The sequence below is a fragment of the Kickxella alabastrina genome (genome assembly GCF_025024165.1).
Source record: "Kickxella alabastrina strain RSA 675 chromosome Unknown BX661scaffold_23, whole genome shotgun sequence".
NCBI classification, from domain to species: Eukaryota; Fungi; Kickxellomycota; class Kickxellomycetes; order Kickxellales; family Kickxellaceae; genus Kickxella; species Kickxella alabastrina.
Window position 1 is genome coordinate 1 of NW_026251494.1, and position 16688 is coordinate 16688.

A 16688-nucleotide genomic window follows, 5' to 3' on the forward strand; every position below is an offset into this window, starting at 1 on the left:
AACCAGAACCGCATGAGGCATGTCTGGATTTCTTCAGCTCCATCAGACGTCGGGCTATTCGTATCAAAGCACAGCTGGCCAAGCTTGACGATGTACAGTTTATCACGATAATATGCATGAAGCGTCAGGAGGTGCCCATGGAGGTAGAAGACAGGCGCAAACGTGCGGGTTGCCTGCTTATCATTAAGCAAATGGCCGTAATCTGCGAGCTGGCCGCGAGTATCCTCTATAGGTCCGCTGAGATCTGGATCCATCTTAGCCTCGAGTATAGCATGGATGGAATGAGCATTCTCCTCTGTGTAGCCTCTGTAGTAAAACGCGATATCTGGCTTGTGCGGAGTCTTTGGTATAACCTTAAGCTGATAGTCCTTCAGCTTAAGCTTGCAGTCTGGGATTAAAGTTCCGCCTGCTGGAATATCTTTATTTGCGTCATGAACCACATCGACCATCTCGTTGAAGAGGAAGATAAAATATTTGACCAAACGAGCTTCCTTAGTCAACCCCATCAACTCATTCAAGTAAGATTTGAAAACGTCAGTAACGAGCAAATTCTTGAGTCTAGTATTCGAACGACGTGTATTGGCTACGATGCATTTGCCATCAGCCACTGGCGACCCCCTAGCTATGTCGAGGAAGAGATTGGGCCAACCCTTGATGAACCGTTCATACCGCTCCTTCACACCCAGAGATTCAACAAAGGCATTGAACAGATAGTTGTGTTTATGTTATCGCCAAGGCATTTCAGCAGCCGCTGACGGCGCTTATCGCGTACTTCGGGGGGCTCCGATTCCCCGGGCGGCAGTTCCTCCTTTTTTGATTTTTTGGGGCGTTTGGAAAGTACCACCTGTCTTGCTGTTCTAATAAAAAAAAACAAAATGTTTTAAATTAGTGTCCGAATTAGTTTTATATGCACGCAGAATAAACAACAACAAACAATTCATCAATATCATAACGATCCGTTTATATTGAAGTACTTACGCCTATTTGATTCGGCGGGGTCTTATTCGGAGGAGCTAGCTCAGACATCATTGAGAGAAAGGAAAGGGAAATAGAAAGAGAGGGGAGAGAGAGGGAGAGAGAGAGAGTGTGTGTGTGTGTGTGTGTGTGTGTGTGATAAGCACTGAGGTATGGTAAAAGTAATAAAAAGTGAAGAAAAAAACAAATTGAACGAAATGGTGCGAATTGGAAAAAAGCAAATATTAAAAGTAAAGCAAAGGTGGAAAGTTGCAAAGGTGAAATTTGTTGCGATGGATTGCGCCAAAAACAAAAAACAATTTTTTAATATAAACAAAAAATTTGAGCTTCTCATGCTTGCATTTGGTTGGCTGAAATATGGAAACAAGAAATAATTATATTTACGGATTAATTTCCAACCAGCATTGTTCTTTGTTGTGCATTGATTTTTTAGCTTTTGTTGCTTTTTTTGGAGCATAGTGGCCCTGCCATTTACTGCTGTAAAAAATATGCTTCCCTGACGCGTACACTGAACCAGAGATGCGTCTATGCTCTGTCGCCTGGCTGTCAGGCCAATTGAGACACAGAGCCACATGTTTCATGTGTCCATGACGGAAGCATAAAATTCTGAATGCGAGAGAACTTTCACTTGGACCTTTAAGACCCATTCAAGATCACTTGCCTGAAACAATCAACAGACTCCAGGTGTATCCAGCACCACTAGATTGTATGTTGGAGAAACTCAAAAGTGTGTGGACGCCCACTATCAGGACAAGAAGCTGGACCTGAATATGAGATGGGCTGGAAGGAGCTGACAGAGGAATTTGTCATTTTATCAAACCACATCATTTAAAATTTAGTATAATTAGTCCCCTCAAAAGGCATTGTTTTGTGCGCGTTGGGTGTTTTCTAATATTTCATTTAACCCGTTCCAAATTAATATTCAATTTTCATTCATTAGGAGCTGACAGAGGACAGGTACATAACGCTGGCCAAGAAGCCCCAGGGAGAGTGTGCAAAATCAAGCAACAGTTTTTGTAAATGAGAGCATAAACAAACAGGACGACTGGTACAAGGAACAGTGCAGCCTTCGGATTGAACGGGAAACAAGTTGATCCTTGACGCCTAAGAAACGCTAACTGTTGATGAGAACTCCAATCTCAACAAACACCCCGACTACCAAATCCATGATAAGATGAAGATAACAGCTTGCCAAGGTGACTTTAGACAAACAGCAATGATGATGGCAGATATGCACAGCAGCCATCTGGCCACGCTTGATGCTCTAGCTGGCAGATCGAGTGCTCAGATTTAATTTTATTAGCCTGGTTTTAAGCTTATGGAAAAGATGTATGTAAAATAAAAATACCTTTAATATCTTCGAAAACCAGCTTAAGAAAAGAGAAGGAATCACAAAACTAATTGTTGTTCGTTCATGCCTTTGGAACTATTCACAAAGGTGCTGATTGTCTTTAGATTAACCAGTCAACACTCCTCCATCAGATATTGTCGAGTGGTCTATGTAATTGTGTATGGCATCCTCACTATGCCCTTCTCATAGACCCATTTCGACTCAGCAATGGTGTTGGGCACACATTTCCTTTGTACCCCAACGCCCATCAGTTGCCTTTCTTTGTGAGCACTAAGACTCAAAGTCATAAAAAGGGCAAAACAACATTCACTAGTTTGGTCTCTTCTATATCAGTAGTTTTTGAATATAGTTTTGAGTACATTTATTGAACTCACTCATTAACACCAGCCCTCAAGCGACAGACAGAGTGGCAGCAGCAGCGACTGAATTGTGTGGTTGTTTGAATTGATGTCTATCAGTGGCGCAGTAGGTTGTATTGCTATTGGTATGTAGAGATATAAAGGAAGCGGAAGTGTGGGAGCGGGGTAGAGTAACTACTGCCTTTGATTGTGCATGGGATAAAGCTTCAACAAATAATTATAATAAAATTGAAAATGCCATAAAAAAGAGAAAAACAATAAATTAAATAATGGTTGGGCTGCCCGTATCATTTATTTAACAAACAACAATATAGAGCAACACATTGGATTATAAACCTCATCAGGACACACCAGAGCCAGTTGGAAAGGGGTTACAAAAGCAGATAGTAAATAAAAGCACGCATAATTGGCTTTCGACTGGCGCAGCGCCTATTTTGGCCTCCTGTTCTTGCACCACTGCTTGCGACGATGGAACGCCATTTGGATATCCTAATTTCCCCGACACTAACCATGGATTCGCTTTGTCTTGTAGTATTTTTTCCGATAGTGCACCCAAGCGCAAATTGCCTCAACCCTGCTCATCATTCCAAACTCGCATTTAGTAGATATCAAGCCGCCAAATAAACACTCACATCACTCACACGCACGGCTTTGCGATTGAATTCAAAAATGTATATCCGCCAGATGGTGCGAACATAACCTCGCATAGTAACGAGGCTTTTTTGTTGTGCTCAATCTCGCATGAAAGCAATTGAATCAACAGTGACTGTGGCTAGGTTATACGCTGTTCCTGCGCAAATTCCGTTTGTATTTCCGGCTGGGAGTACATTGGCACTATTGCAATGGCCCAGCTTCGTAGCAGCGACTCCAACTGCAATAATATCAATGCCGCGTTATATCATATTTTCGGGATCACCACAATGAGCGAGTGGCCTGCTGGCCAAACATGTCCAAACATGTCCGAACATGACAATGCTTGCTTGCAGGCGTGAGAGCACCTAGTCACCTATTAATTTTGACTGGAAACTTGACCAATCACTAAACCGCATTAATAAAAAAGGCACCAGTAGTGCCAGCAACATGTTGGCCAGCAGCCTGACGGCACAACCAAGTCAGAAGTAAAGAAAATATGTAGCTTGATTTTTTACTTATTTTTTATACTCTTGCATTTGCCTTTTTGACTCAATAGCACAAAAATACGACTAAAATTCCGCGATTATATTCTATTTGTACACACAAATCAGCCTTCGACATTCAAGAAACAACAGCTCGAATTTATTGGAAACACTACCAATTTGGTGGCAAATTCCTCGCAACTTTTCAATGTATGCAAGCAGAGTGCTCCACAAGTATTCTGGTGCCAACAGAAGTAATAGGAATATTGACATATGGAACCGAGTATATATGCCAAAGCACAACCACTGAATAAAAATATGCAAAGAATCAACTTATTTGTTTTGTTTTTGAATGTATGTGTTTGTAGTTTCAGGCAGGTGCGAGCGATACACATAACGATCAACAACAGCATCAACAACAAAAACACCAACTGAAACCGCCGCTGCCGACCCCGCTTCTCTCCCGCGCTCACCGCAAATGATTACCCTGGTCTCAGCAATTGGCGAGTGTCTGTCCCAGCTGGACAAGGGCAACTTTGCTGACTCTTTGGGAGTTTTGGACCGTTTTGAACTCGGCAGACTGGATTCAGGCGACAATGATGTAGTCGACGACGATGATGATGATGACGCGGACAGAATCAGTGTGGCGAGCAGCAGCTCCAGTGGTGCGGCCAGCTTTTGCGATGCCAGCAGCTCGCCTGTGTGGTACGACATTGAATCTTCTCAGCAAGTGCCACCGCTGCGGCTGCAGAATCCGCTGCAACACACCACCGAAAGCATGGTCCAAGGCTTGCGGCATCTCATCGAGCGCCAGGAGGCACTGCTTAATATGAAGGCCATGTACGAGGGCCACCTGTCGCTGATGGCTGTGCACTTGCAGAAGCAGTCGGACAAGTTGGCGGAGCTTGGGTGCCCTATGCCTGGTGAGACCGAGTCTGGCACCGACGCCCCGGTTGACGTTTTTGTCAATTCGCCGATGTTGCCTTACAACGCATCAGTTATTGAAAGCCCTCGCGATCTGGCGCAGCAGGGCGTCGATCACCAGCAGCCGGCGAACACCCCTCGCTGGTGGTCCACGTTCTTGCCTGCTGGAGGTGCTTCCCCATCGCCCTCGGAGCACAGCGCAGCCGGCCGGGCAAACTGGTTGCCCCTTGCAATTGCCCTACCCCACTCGATCACAAGAAAACCGTGCCACAACCCGCCGAGATACCTGTGCCAGCGGCTACCGAAGACGACGCATGCTCGAGTGCATCCAGGCGTGCGAGCGTGTTGCCAATGCTGTAATAACGGCGACTTTAGCCTGCGTGTCCAGTGCAGCCGCTGCCAAACCGATGAGGAAAGAGCTGCCAACGACCCCGCCTTCCCGCGCCGCATGGCCTGGCTCGATCTAGACCGGGACGCGACACCTCCCGACGGCCGGCCCGTTACTCACACGCGGCGCCTGGCCAAGCGCGTCAACTGCATGATGTCGCTGCTGTCGTTTGTCACCCACCAGCTCTTTGAAGTTGCATGCAACGACGGCATTCGCGGAAAGCTCGGCATGCAGCTGATCTCCGAAGGCATGAGCGGCACCTGGCTCAACCTTATAAAGGAGGTCAATATGATGTCGAGGATCCAGACTGCGCAAGTGCGCGACATCACGCAAGTGTGCAATGCCGTGGCCAACGGCGATCTGACGCGGAAGGTCGACATCAAGGTCAACGGCGAGATGCTCGCCCTGAAGACGACGATCAACGGCATGGTCGACCAGCTGAGCGCATTCTCGATGGAGTGACCCGCGTCACTCACGCGGTTGGCACGGAGGGCATTCTGGGCGTCAGCGCTAACGTGCCTGGCGTCAACGGTGTGTGGAAGCAGCTTACTGACAACGTCAACAACATGGCCGACAACATTACGAACCAGGTGCGCGACATTTCCAAGGTGTGCAAGTCCGTGGCCAGCGGCAACCTGGCGCAGCTCGTCGAGGTAGAAGCGCAGGGCGAGATGCTCGAGCTGAAGACCACAATCAACAGCATGGTCACGTCAATTGACGGAATGGCGGGTGAGCTGATACGCCTCACCGTTGAGGTGGTGTCCATGGCATGCTCGGCGGCCAGGCCATAGTGCCCAATGTTGATGGAGTCTGGAAGGACCTGACCGACAACGTCAACAACATGGCTAACAACCTCACCATGCAGGTGCGCGACATCACTAGCGTTGCCAAGGCAGTAGCTGCAGGCGATTTGACCAGGAAGGTGATATCACCGCTAAAGGGCGAGATGGCCGAACTCAAGTCTACGATTAACACGCTAGTCGACCAGCTCAGCATGTTTGCTGGCGAGATTACCCGGATCTCATACGAGGTCGGCTGGGAGGGCGCCTCGGCACTCAGGCGCAGGTACACGGGGTCAGCGGTGTGTGGCTTCACATGACGACAGCATGAACAATATGGCGCACAACATCACGCACCAGCTGCGCACAATCAGCGAGGTCACTGCATCTGTCTCAGAGGGCGATCTCGGCAAGGTCGTTGACATCCACTGCCAGGGTGAAATGGAGTTCCTGAAGAACACGATCAACGACATGGTTGGCCGCCTTAAGACCTTTTCGAGCGAGGTGTCGCGTGTTGCAAAGGAGGTGGGAACAGATGGCGTGCTGGGCGGCCAGGCCGTAGTGCCAGACGTCGAGGGTATCTGGAAGGACCTGACTGATAACGTCAACAAGATGGCGAACAACCTAACGATCCAGGTGCGCGACATTGCCAACGTGACTAAGGCGGTTGCTGCGGTGACTTGAATCAAAAGGTTACATCCGAGCTCAACGGCGAAATGGGTGAGCTTAAGCAGACATCAATGACATGGTTGACCAGCTCAGCACCTTTGCTGCCGAAGTCTCTCGTGTCGCCAAGGAGGTCGGTACAGACGGTGTGTTGGGCGGCCAGGCCAAGGTGTAGGTGTTGACGGCACATGGAAGATTCTCACTGACAACGTCAACAAGATGGCTGATAACTTGACAATCCAAGTGCGCGACATTGCCAATGTCACCAAGGCGATTTCGGCCGGCGATCTCACACAGGAAGTTACTTCAGAGCTCAACGGCGAGATGGGCGAGCTCAAGTCTACTATCAACACAATGGTCGACCAGCTTAGTACGTTTGCCGCCGAAGTGTCCCGAGTTGCCAAGGAGGTCGGCACTGATGGCGTGCTCGGCGGCCAAGCCAAAGTTGATGGTGTCGACGGCGTGTGGAAGGATCTGACTGATAACGTCAACAACATGGCCAATAACTTGACGATCCAGGTGCGAGACATTGCAGCTGTAACCAAGGCTGTTGCAGCAGGCGATCTGACACAAAAGGTTACGTCCGAGCTTAAAGGCGAGATGGAAGAGCTGAAGACAACAATCAACACTATGGTCGGTCAGTTGAGCACGTTTGCAGCCGAGGTCTCGCGTGTTGCCAAGGAGGTCGGCACAGACGGCGTGCTGGGCGGCCAGGCCAAGGTCGTGGGTGTGGATGGCACATGGAAGGACCTGACGGACAACGTCAACAAAATGGCCAACAACCTCACGATCCAAGTGCGCGACATTGCCAATGTCACCAAGGCGATTTCGGCCGGCGATCTCACACAGGAAGTTACTTCAGAGCTCAACGGCGAGATGGGCGAGCTCAAGTCTACTATCAACACAATGGTCGACCAGCTTAGTACGTTTGCCGCTGAAGTGTCGCGCGTTGCCAAGGAGGTCGGCACAGACGGCATCCTTGGAGGCCAGGCCAAGGTGAGGGGGTTGACGGCGTGTGGAAGGACCTGACAAACAATGTCAACAACATGGCCAACAACCTGACGCTACAGGTGCGTGACATTGCTAATGTCACCAAGGCAGTTGCTGCGGGCGACCTGACGCAAAAGGTCACTTCCGAGCTCAATGGCGAGATGGAGGAGCTCAAGTCCACGATAAACACCATGGTCGACCAGCTGAGCCTTTTGCTGACGAAGTCTCTCGTATGGCCCGCGAAGTTGGCACGGATGGTGTACTGGGCGGCCAGGCCAAGGTCGAGGGCGTCGGCGGCGTTTGGAAGGACTTGACTGACAATGTCAACAAGATGGCCGACAACTTGACTCTTCAGGTGCGCGATATTGCCAATGTCACCAAGGCGGTCGCTGCCGGTGACCTGAACCAGAAGGTCACCTCCGAGCTCAACGGCGAGATGGGCGGACTCAAGTCCACTATAACACGATGGTCGACCAGCTCAACACTTTGCTGCCGAGGTCTCGCGCGTTGCCAAGGAGGTCGGTACGGACGGTATCCTTGGAGGTCAGGCTCTGGTCCCAAATGTAGACGGCGTGTGGAAAGACTTGACCGACAACGTCAACAAGATGGCCAACAACCTGACAATCCAAGTGCGTGACATTGCGATGGTTACCAAGGCCGTTGCTGCAGGCGATCTGACGCAACAAGTTACGTCGGAGCTCAACGGTGAGATGGGCGAGCTAAAAACAACGATAAACGACATGGTCGGGCAGTTGAGCATTTTTGCAGCCGAGGTCTCTCGTATGGCTCGCGAAGTTGGCACTGACGGCGTGCTGGGCGGCCAAGCCAAGGTCGAGGGTGTGACGGTACTTGGAAGGACCTGACCGACAATGTCAACAAGATGGCCGATAATTTGACAATCCAAGTGCGCGACATTGCGATGGTGACCAAGGCTGTTGCCGCCGGCGATTTGACACAAATGGTCACGTCCGAACTGAACGGCGAGATGGGTGAGCTCAAGTCCACTATAAACACGATGGTCGACCAGCTCAGTCTTTTTGCCGACGAGGTCTCTCGTATGGCCCGCGAAGTTGGTACTGACGGCGTGCTGGCGGCCAAGCCAAGGTTGAGGGTGTTGACGGCGTGTGGAAGACCTGACAGACAATGTCAACAAGATGGCCGATAACTTGACCAGCCAGGTTCGAGACATTGCAGCGGTCACTAAGGCTGTTGCTGCTGGTAATCTAAATCAGAAGGTCACCTCGGAGCTTAACGGCGAGATGGGTGAACTAAGTCCACTATCAATACGATGGTTGACCAGTTGAGCACGTTTGCTGCCGAAGTCTCTCGTATGGCCCGCGAAGTTGGTACTGACGGCGTGCTGGGCGGCCAGGCCAAAGTTGAGGGCGTTGACGGCGTGTGGAAGGATCTGACGGACAATGTCAACAACATGGCCAACAACCTGACGCTACAGGTGCGCGACATCGCTAACGTCACCAAGGCTGTCGCCGCCGGTGATCTGGCACAAAAGGTCACATCCGAGCTCAACGGCGAGATGGGCGAGCTCAAGTCCACTATCAATACGATGGTCGACCAGTTGAGCACGTTTGCTGCCGAGGTTTCGCGCGTTGCCAAGGAGGTCGGCACAGACGGCATCCTTGGAGGCCAGGCCAAGGTCGAGGGTGTTGACGGCGTGTGGAAGGACCTGACTAATAACGTCAACAAGATGGCCAACAACCTAACGCTACAAGTGCGCGACATTGCCAACGTGACCAAGGCTGTTGCCGCTGGCGATTTGACACAAAAGGTTACGTCCGAACTCAACGGCGAGATGGAAGAGCTGAAGACAACAATCAACACTATGGTCGACCAGCTTAGTACGTTTGCCGCTGAAGTGTCGCGCGTTGCCAAGGAGGTCGGCACGGATGGTGTGCTGGGGGGCCAGGCTAAAGTCGTGGGTGTCGATGGAACGTGGAAGGGCCTAACTGACAACGTCAACAAGATGGCCAACAACCTGACAATCCAAGTGCGTGATATTGCGATGGTTACCAAGGCGGTTGCTGCGGGCGATCTGACGCAAAAGGTTACGTCCGAACTCAACGGCGAAATGGAAGAGCTGAAGACGACTATCAATACTATGGTCGACCAGCTCAGTACGTTTGCTGCCGAGGTTTCTCGTGTCGCCAAGGAGGTCGGCACGGACGGTGTATTGGGCGGCCAAGCCAGGGTTGAGGGTGTTGACGGAACTTGGAAGGATCTGACTGAAAACGTGAACAAGATGGCCGATAATTTGACAATCCAAGTACGTGACATTGCCAATGTCACCAAGGCAGTTGCTGCAGGCGATCTGGCGCAGAAGGTCACATCTGAACTCAACGGCGAGATGGGTGAGCTCAAGTCCACGATCAACACTATGGTCGACCAGCTCAACACTTTTGCTGCCGAGGTCTCGCGCGTTGCCAAGGAGGTCGGTACGGACGGTATTCTTGGAGGTCAGGCTCTGGTTCCAAATGTAGACGGCGTGTGGAAAGACTTGACCGACAACGTCAACAAGATGGCCAACAACCTGACAATCCAAGTGCGTGACATTGCGATGGTTACCAAGGCCGTTGCTGCAGGCGATCTGACGCAACAAGTTACATCAGAGCTCAACGGCGAAATGGAGGAGCTCAAGTCCACTATCAATACGATGGTCGACCAGTTGAGCACGTTTGCTGCCGAGGTCTCTCGTATGGCTCGCGAAGTTGGTACTGATGGCGTGTTGGGCGGCCAGGCCAAAGTCGTGGGTGTCGACGGTACTTGGAAGGACCTGACCGACAATGTCAACAAGATGGCCGATAATTTGACAATCCAAGTGCGCGACATTGCCAACGTGACCAAGGCTGTCGCCGCGGGTGATCTGACGCAGAAGGTCACGTCCGAGCTCAACGGCGAGATGGGCGAGCTCAAGTCCACGATCAACACGATGGTTGACCAGTTGAGCACGTTTGCTGCTGAGGTCTCGCGTGTCGCCAAGGAGGTCGGTACAGACGGCATCCTTGGAGGCCAGGCCAAGGTCGAAGGTGTTGACGGCGTGTGGAAGGACTTAACCAACAATGTCAACAAGATGGCCGATAACTTGACCAGCCAGGTTCGAGACATTGCAGCGGTCACTAAGGCTGTTGCTGCTGGTAATCTAAATCAGAAGGTCACCTCGGAGCTTAACGGCGAGATGGGTGAACTGAAGTCCACGATCAACACCATGGTCGACCAGCTCAGTCTTTTTGCCGACGAAGTTTCGCGTGTTGCCAAGGAGGTTGGTACTGATGGCGTGCTGGGCGGCCAGGCCAATGTCGATGGCGTCCATGGCGTATGGAAAGTCCTGACCGACAATGTCAACATCATGGCCGACAACTTGACCAGCCAGGTGCGATCGATCATTAAGGTTACCACTGCTATTGCCGAGGGCGACCTTAGCAAGAAGGTTGACGTAGACGTGCAAGGCGAGATGCTTGACCTCAAGACCACAATTAACGATATGGTTGAGAAGTTGCGCGAAATTGTGTCCGAGGTGTCCAGCGTTGCGCTGCAAGTCGGAACGGACGGGGTCCTCGGCGGCCAGGCTAACCTTAAAAATATTGGCGGCACTTGGAAGGACCTGACCGACAACGTCAACAACATGGCCAACAATCTGACAAGCCAAGTGCGCGATATCGCTAACGTCACCAAGGCAATTTCTGCGGGTGACTTGAACCAGAAAGTTACTGTGATTTTGGATGGCGAGATGGGCGAGCTGAAACAGACTATCAACACGATGGTCGACCAACTGGGCACATTTGCGTCGGAAGTCTCGAGAGTCGCCAAGGAGGTCGGCACCGATGGTGTTTTGGGCGGGCAGGCCAACGTGGAGGGCGTCGACGGTATCTGGAAGAGGCTCACCGACAATGTCAACACTATGGCTGACAACTTGACCAGCCAGGTGCGCTCTATTAGTGAAGTCACCACTGCTGTTGCGCACGGTGACTTGAGCAAGAAGATTGAAGTGGACGTCAAAGGAGAAATGGGCGCACTCAAGCAGACAATCAACACGATGGTAGACCAGCTGAGCACGTTTGCCCGTGAGATTATCCGTGTCGCGCTTGAGGTTGGAATCAATGGTGTTTTAGGAGGCCAGGCATTGGTTCCTAATGTTGACGGCGTATGGAAGGCAGTCACGGAGAACGTCAACACCATGGCTGACAATCTGACCCATCAGGTAAGTTATTTATTATCATTTGAAACCAGTGGGGTCGAATGCGGCAACTATTTGGAAAATGTGCTTGCTAACTGCGTTGCTCACCGACAAACATGGCCTAGTGATACCTGTCAATGACCTGTAATGTTATGCGTGTTGCTTGTCATTATATTTGAAAGTGCTCAAACATTATTATGAAATGTACTTTTTGTGCTGGCAAACCAATTATAAGCACAACAATAGTCTGTGATCAAAATGTCCTACAGGCAATACCTTTCTAATGACTATCATAACGTGACTGAAATATACAATAGGTGCGGATAATCAGCGACGTGACTAAGGCGGTGGCTGCGGGCGACCTGACGCAGAAGATCGAAATCGACGTGCAAGGGGAGATGCTGGATTTGAAGTCGACGATCAACGGAATGGTCGACCAACTCAACACGTTTGCTGCCGAAGTCTCGCGTGTCGCCAAGGAGGTTGGTACTGACGGAGTGCTAGGTGGTCAGGCCTTTGTCCCCAACGTCGATGGCACGTGGAAGATTCTCACTGACAACGTCAACACCATGGCCAATAATTTGACGACGCAGGTGCGCGACATTGCGACTGTAACCAAAGCCATCTCGGCTGGCGATCTGACGCAGAAGGTCACGTCCGAGCTCAACGGCGATATGGGCGAACTGAAGCTGACTATTAACACGATGGTCGGCCAGCTGAGCACTTTTGCAGCCGAGGTTTCGCGTGTTGCCAAGGAGGTCGGCACGGACGGTGTGCTTGGTGGCCAGGCCCAAGTCGTGGGCGTGAATGGAACGTGGAAGGATCTGACCAATAACGTCAACAACATGGCCAATAACTTGACACTCCAGGTGCGCGACATTGCAATGGTTACCAAGGCGGTTGCTGCAGGCGATCTAACGCAGAAGGTTACGTCCGAACTCAACGGCGAAATGGAAGAGTTGAAGACCACTATCAATACTATGGTCGACCAGCTCAGTACGTTTGCTGCCGAGGTTTCTCGTGTCGCCAAGGAGGTCGGCACGGACGGTGTATTGGGCGGTCAAGCCAGGGTTGAAGGTGTTGACGGAACTTGGAAGGACCTGACCGAAAACGTGAACAAGATGGCCGATAATCTGACCATCCAGGTGCGCGACATTGCAATGGTGACCAAAGCTGTGGCCGCCGGCGATCTGGCGCAGAAGGTCACATCCGAGCTCAACGGCGAGATGGGCGAGCTCAAGTCCACTATCAATACGATGGTCGATCAGCTCAGCCTCTTTGCAGCTGAAGTGTCCCGAGTCGCCAAGGAGGTTGGCACAGACGGCGTGCTGGGCGGTCAAGCCAAGGTCGAGGGTGTTGACGGCGTGTGGAAAGACCTGACCGACAATGTTAATAACATGGCCAACAACCTCACGATCCAGGTGCGCGACATTGCCAACGTGACCAAGGCGGTTGCTGCGGGAGATCTGACGCAGAAAGTCACGTCCGAGCTCAAAGGTGAGATGGAGGAGCTGAAGACAACGATCAATACCATGGTCGGGCAGTTGAGCACGTTTGCTGCCGAGGTTTCGCGCGTTGCCAAGGAGGTCGGCACAGATGGCGTGTTGGGCGGCCAGGCCAAAGTCGTGGGTGTTGATGGCACATGGAAGGACTTGACTGATAACGTCAACAACATGGCCAACAACCTCACGATCCAGGTGCGCGACATTGCCAACGTCACCAAGGCGGTTGCTGCAGGAGACCTGACGCAAAAGGTCACTTCCGAGCTCAACGGCGAGATGGGCGGACTCAAGTCCACTATCAATACGATGGTTGACCAGCTTAACACCTTCGCTGCTGAGGTGTCCCGAGTCGCCAAGGAGGTTGGTACTGAGGGCCAGCTTGGTGGCCAGGCCGTCGTTGATGGTGTTGACGGCGTGTGGAAAGACCTGACAGACAATGTCAATAAAATGGCCGATAATTTGACAATCCAGGTGCGCGACATTGCCAACGTGACCAAGGCTGTCGCCGCGGGTGATCTGACGCAGAAGGTCACGTCCGAGCTTAATGGCGAGATGGAAGAGTTGAAGACTACGATAAACACGATGGTCGACCAGTTGAGCACGTTTGCTGCCGAGGTCTCTCGTATGGCCGCGAAGTTGGTACTGACGGCGTGCTGGGCGGCCAGGCCAAAGTTGAGGGCGTTGACGGCGTGTGGAAGGACTTGACTGATAATGTCAACAAGATGGCCGATAATTTGACAATCCAAGTGCGCGACATCGCCAATGTCACCAAGGCTGTCGCTGCGGGTGATCTGACGCAAAAGGTCACCTCGGAGCTTAACGGTGAGATGGAGGAGCTCAAATCCACGATTAACACTATGGTCGACCAGCTGAGCACTTTTGCAGCTGAAGTGTCCCGTGTCGCCAAGGAGGTCGGCACAGACGGCATCCTTGGAGGCCAGGCCAAGGTTGAAGGTGTTGACGGCGTGTGGAAGGATCTGACTGATAACGTCAACAACATGGCCAACAACCTGACTATCCAAGTGCGAGACATTGCCAATGTCACCAAGGCCATCTCGGCCGGCGATCTGAAACAAAAAGTCACCGCGATTTTGAGTGGCGAGATGGGTGAGCTCAAGTCCACGATCAATACCATGGTCGACCAGCTGAGCACTTTTGCAGCCGAGGTTTCGCGTGTTGCCAAGGAGGTCGGCACAGATGGTGTACTGGGGGGCCAGGCCAAGGTCGTGGGTGTTGACGGCGTGTGGAAGGACTTGACTGATAACGTCAACAACATGGCTAACAACTTGACGATTCAGGTGCGCGACATTGCCAATGTCACCAAGGCCGTTGCTGCTGGCGATCTGACGCAAATGGTTACATCCGATCTCAACGGCGAGATGGAGGAACTCAAGTCCACCATCAACACGATGGTAGGGCAGCTGAGCACGTTTGCTGCCGAGGTGTCTCGTGTTGCCAAGGAGGTTGGTACGGACGGCATTCTCGGAGGCCAGGCCCTGGTTCCAAATGTTGATGGCGTATGGAAGGACCTCACTGATAACGTTAACAAGATGGCCGACAACTTGACAAAGCAAGTGCGCGACATTGCCAAGGTGACCAAGGCCATTTCGGCCGGCGATCTGACGCAGATGGTAATGGCACCACTGAGCGGCGAAATGGGCGAGCTCAAGACAACTATCAACACTATGGTTGGGCGTTTGAGCAGGTTTGCGGAGGAGCTCAAAAAGGTTGCCTATGATGTCGGTACGAGAGGCAAACTGGGCGGTCAGGCACATGTTGTGGACATTGACGGTGTATGGCGCGACATGACGAGTAAGGTCAACAACATGGCGCACAACCTCACAAACCAGGTGCGTGCCTTTGCCGCGATTACAGCGGCAGCGTCTACCGGCGACTTTTCGTCTTTTATTACGATTGATGCGATGGGCGAAATGGACGCGCTCAAGTCCCAGATCAACCGCATGGTGAAGAACCTACGCGAGAGCATTGAGCGTTACGTGAAGGCCCGTGATATAGCCGAGCAGGCCAATCGCGCCAAGAGCGAGTTCCTTGCCAACATGTCGCACGAGGTGCGCACGCCGATGAATGGCATTATGGCATGACTGGGATGACGCTGGAAACAGATCTGACTCATGCGCAGCGCGACTCGCTGATGATTGTGTCAAGTCTGTCCAACTCGCTGATGACGATTCTCGACGATCTGTTGGACCTGTCCAAGATTGAGGCCGGCACATGAACATTGAGCGCATCCCGTTTTCGCTGCGCAACACGCTTCTCAGTGTACTTAAAACGCTATCACTCAAGTCGGTGCAGAAGGGCCTGTCTGTCAACTTCCAGTGCGACACGGGCATACCTGATAACATGGTTGGCGACCCGAACCGGATCCAGCAGGTATTGACTAACTTGGTTGGCAACTCGGTAAAGTTCACCAGTGACGGTGAGATATCGGTCAACTGTTTCGTGCACGAGTGTGTGGCTGAAACCAACGGGGACAACGCGATTCTGGAGATTTCGGTGCGTGATACGGGCATCGGCATTGCCAAGGATAAGCTGTCTGTGATCTTTGACTCGTTTACGCAGGCTGATGGCTCGACAACACGCAAATACGGCGGTACAGGTCTGGGACTGAGCATCTCCAAACGGTTGTGCCAGCTGCATGGCGGTGACATCCGCGTTGAGAGCGTTTACGGTGAGGGCTCCAACTTTATATTCACGGTCAAGGTTGGGATATTCGAGCCCAATTTTGCCAACTGCGAGAAGCGCATACTGCCCTACCGCAACCGCAATATGCTGATCATCTACGACGCGTGCCAGAAGCCAGTGGAAAGTGATGATTACCGTCTGCGTGACATGCTCAAGGCTTTCCACCTGAGTACAACTGTGGTCGAGAGCACTGAGAGCGCCCGCCACCTGTTCTTGCGCGGCTCACCGGGCCAGCGGCAGTTCGATACGTTTATTGTCGACAGCTTGGATACAGCCGAGGAACTGCGCACGTCGGGGCTATCTAACCTCAGCGTCATGCCTATTGTCTATCTTGTTGAGCCAGGCGTTTGCAACATTAATGTCAACCGCGTCATCGAGCACAGCATTACCTCCTATCTCGACATGCCGCTCGACTTTGGCAAGCTGGCCAGCGCCATCGTGCCAGCGCTCACATTGCACTCGTATGTTCCGGATCTCAAGAAGCACCGCAAGCGCCCACTGCATATCCTTTGGCGGAGGATAAGTCGTAAACCAGAAGCTGGCGCTACGGCTACTTCGCAAGTGCAACCACAAGATTGACGTTGTGTCGAACGGCCAGCTGGCGGTAGAGGCCGTCATGGAGCAATGGAGGCGTAACCTCAAGATCTATGGCAGTCACATCAGGTCGACGGATACGCAGCTGGTAGTTGTGCAACCGGCGGCTTTGCAGTCGACAGGCATCCATCGCAGTCAACAATCTCACGGTCG

The 16688-nt window shown here is 51.8% G+C and overlaps 3 protein-coding genes across 3 annotated transcripts; 2 read left to right on the top strand and 1 right to left on the bottom strand.

The window, feature by feature from the left end:
* Positions 1 to 538: 538 nt before the first annotated feature.
* On the top strand, positions 539 to 777 carry BX661DRAFT_186741 (uncharacterized protein; the record flags this gene model as incomplete). The annotated part of the gene is made up of 1 exon (XM_051537091.1): positions 539 to 777. A coding segment is annotated over one exon (176 nt), but the record flags the coding sequence as incomplete, so codon positions are not given.
* Positions 778 to 1289: 512 nt separating this feature from the next.
* Positions 1290 to 2143, bottom strand: BX661DRAFT_186747 (uncharacterized protein; the record flags this gene model as incomplete). The annotated part of the gene is made up of 4 exons (XM_051537092.1): positions 1290 to 1325; positions 1451 to 1609; positions 1644 to 1674; positions 2126 to 2143. The coding sequence occupies 4 exons, from the start codon at positions 2141 to 2143 to the stop codon at positions 1306 to 1308; spliced, it is 228 nt and encodes a 75-aa protein (XP_051389522.1). The 3' UTR covers positions 1290 to 1305.
* A 1622-nt stretch (positions 2144 to 3765) lies between these two features.
* On the top strand, positions 3766 to 16520 carry BX661DRAFT_172824 (uncharacterized protein; the record flags this gene model as incomplete). Its single annotated transcript, XM_051533805.1, is given in 17 exon segments — positions 3766 to 3803; positions 3930 to 4054; positions 4211 to 5496; positions 5604 to 5841; positions 5868 to 6177; positions 6218 to 6527; positions 6649 to 6726; positions 6777 to 7553; positions 7628 to 7741; positions 7756 to 7942; positions 8025 to 8392; positions 8428 to 8620; positions 8688 to 8782; positions 8848 to 11760; positions 12054 to 13860; positions 13875 to 15307; positions 15543 to 16520. 17 exon segments carry the CDS (start codon positions 3766 to 3768, stop codon positions 16518 to 16520), a joined length of 11250 nt encoding a protein of 3749 aa, XP_051389523.1.
* Positions 16521 to 16688: the final 168 nt, after the last annotated feature.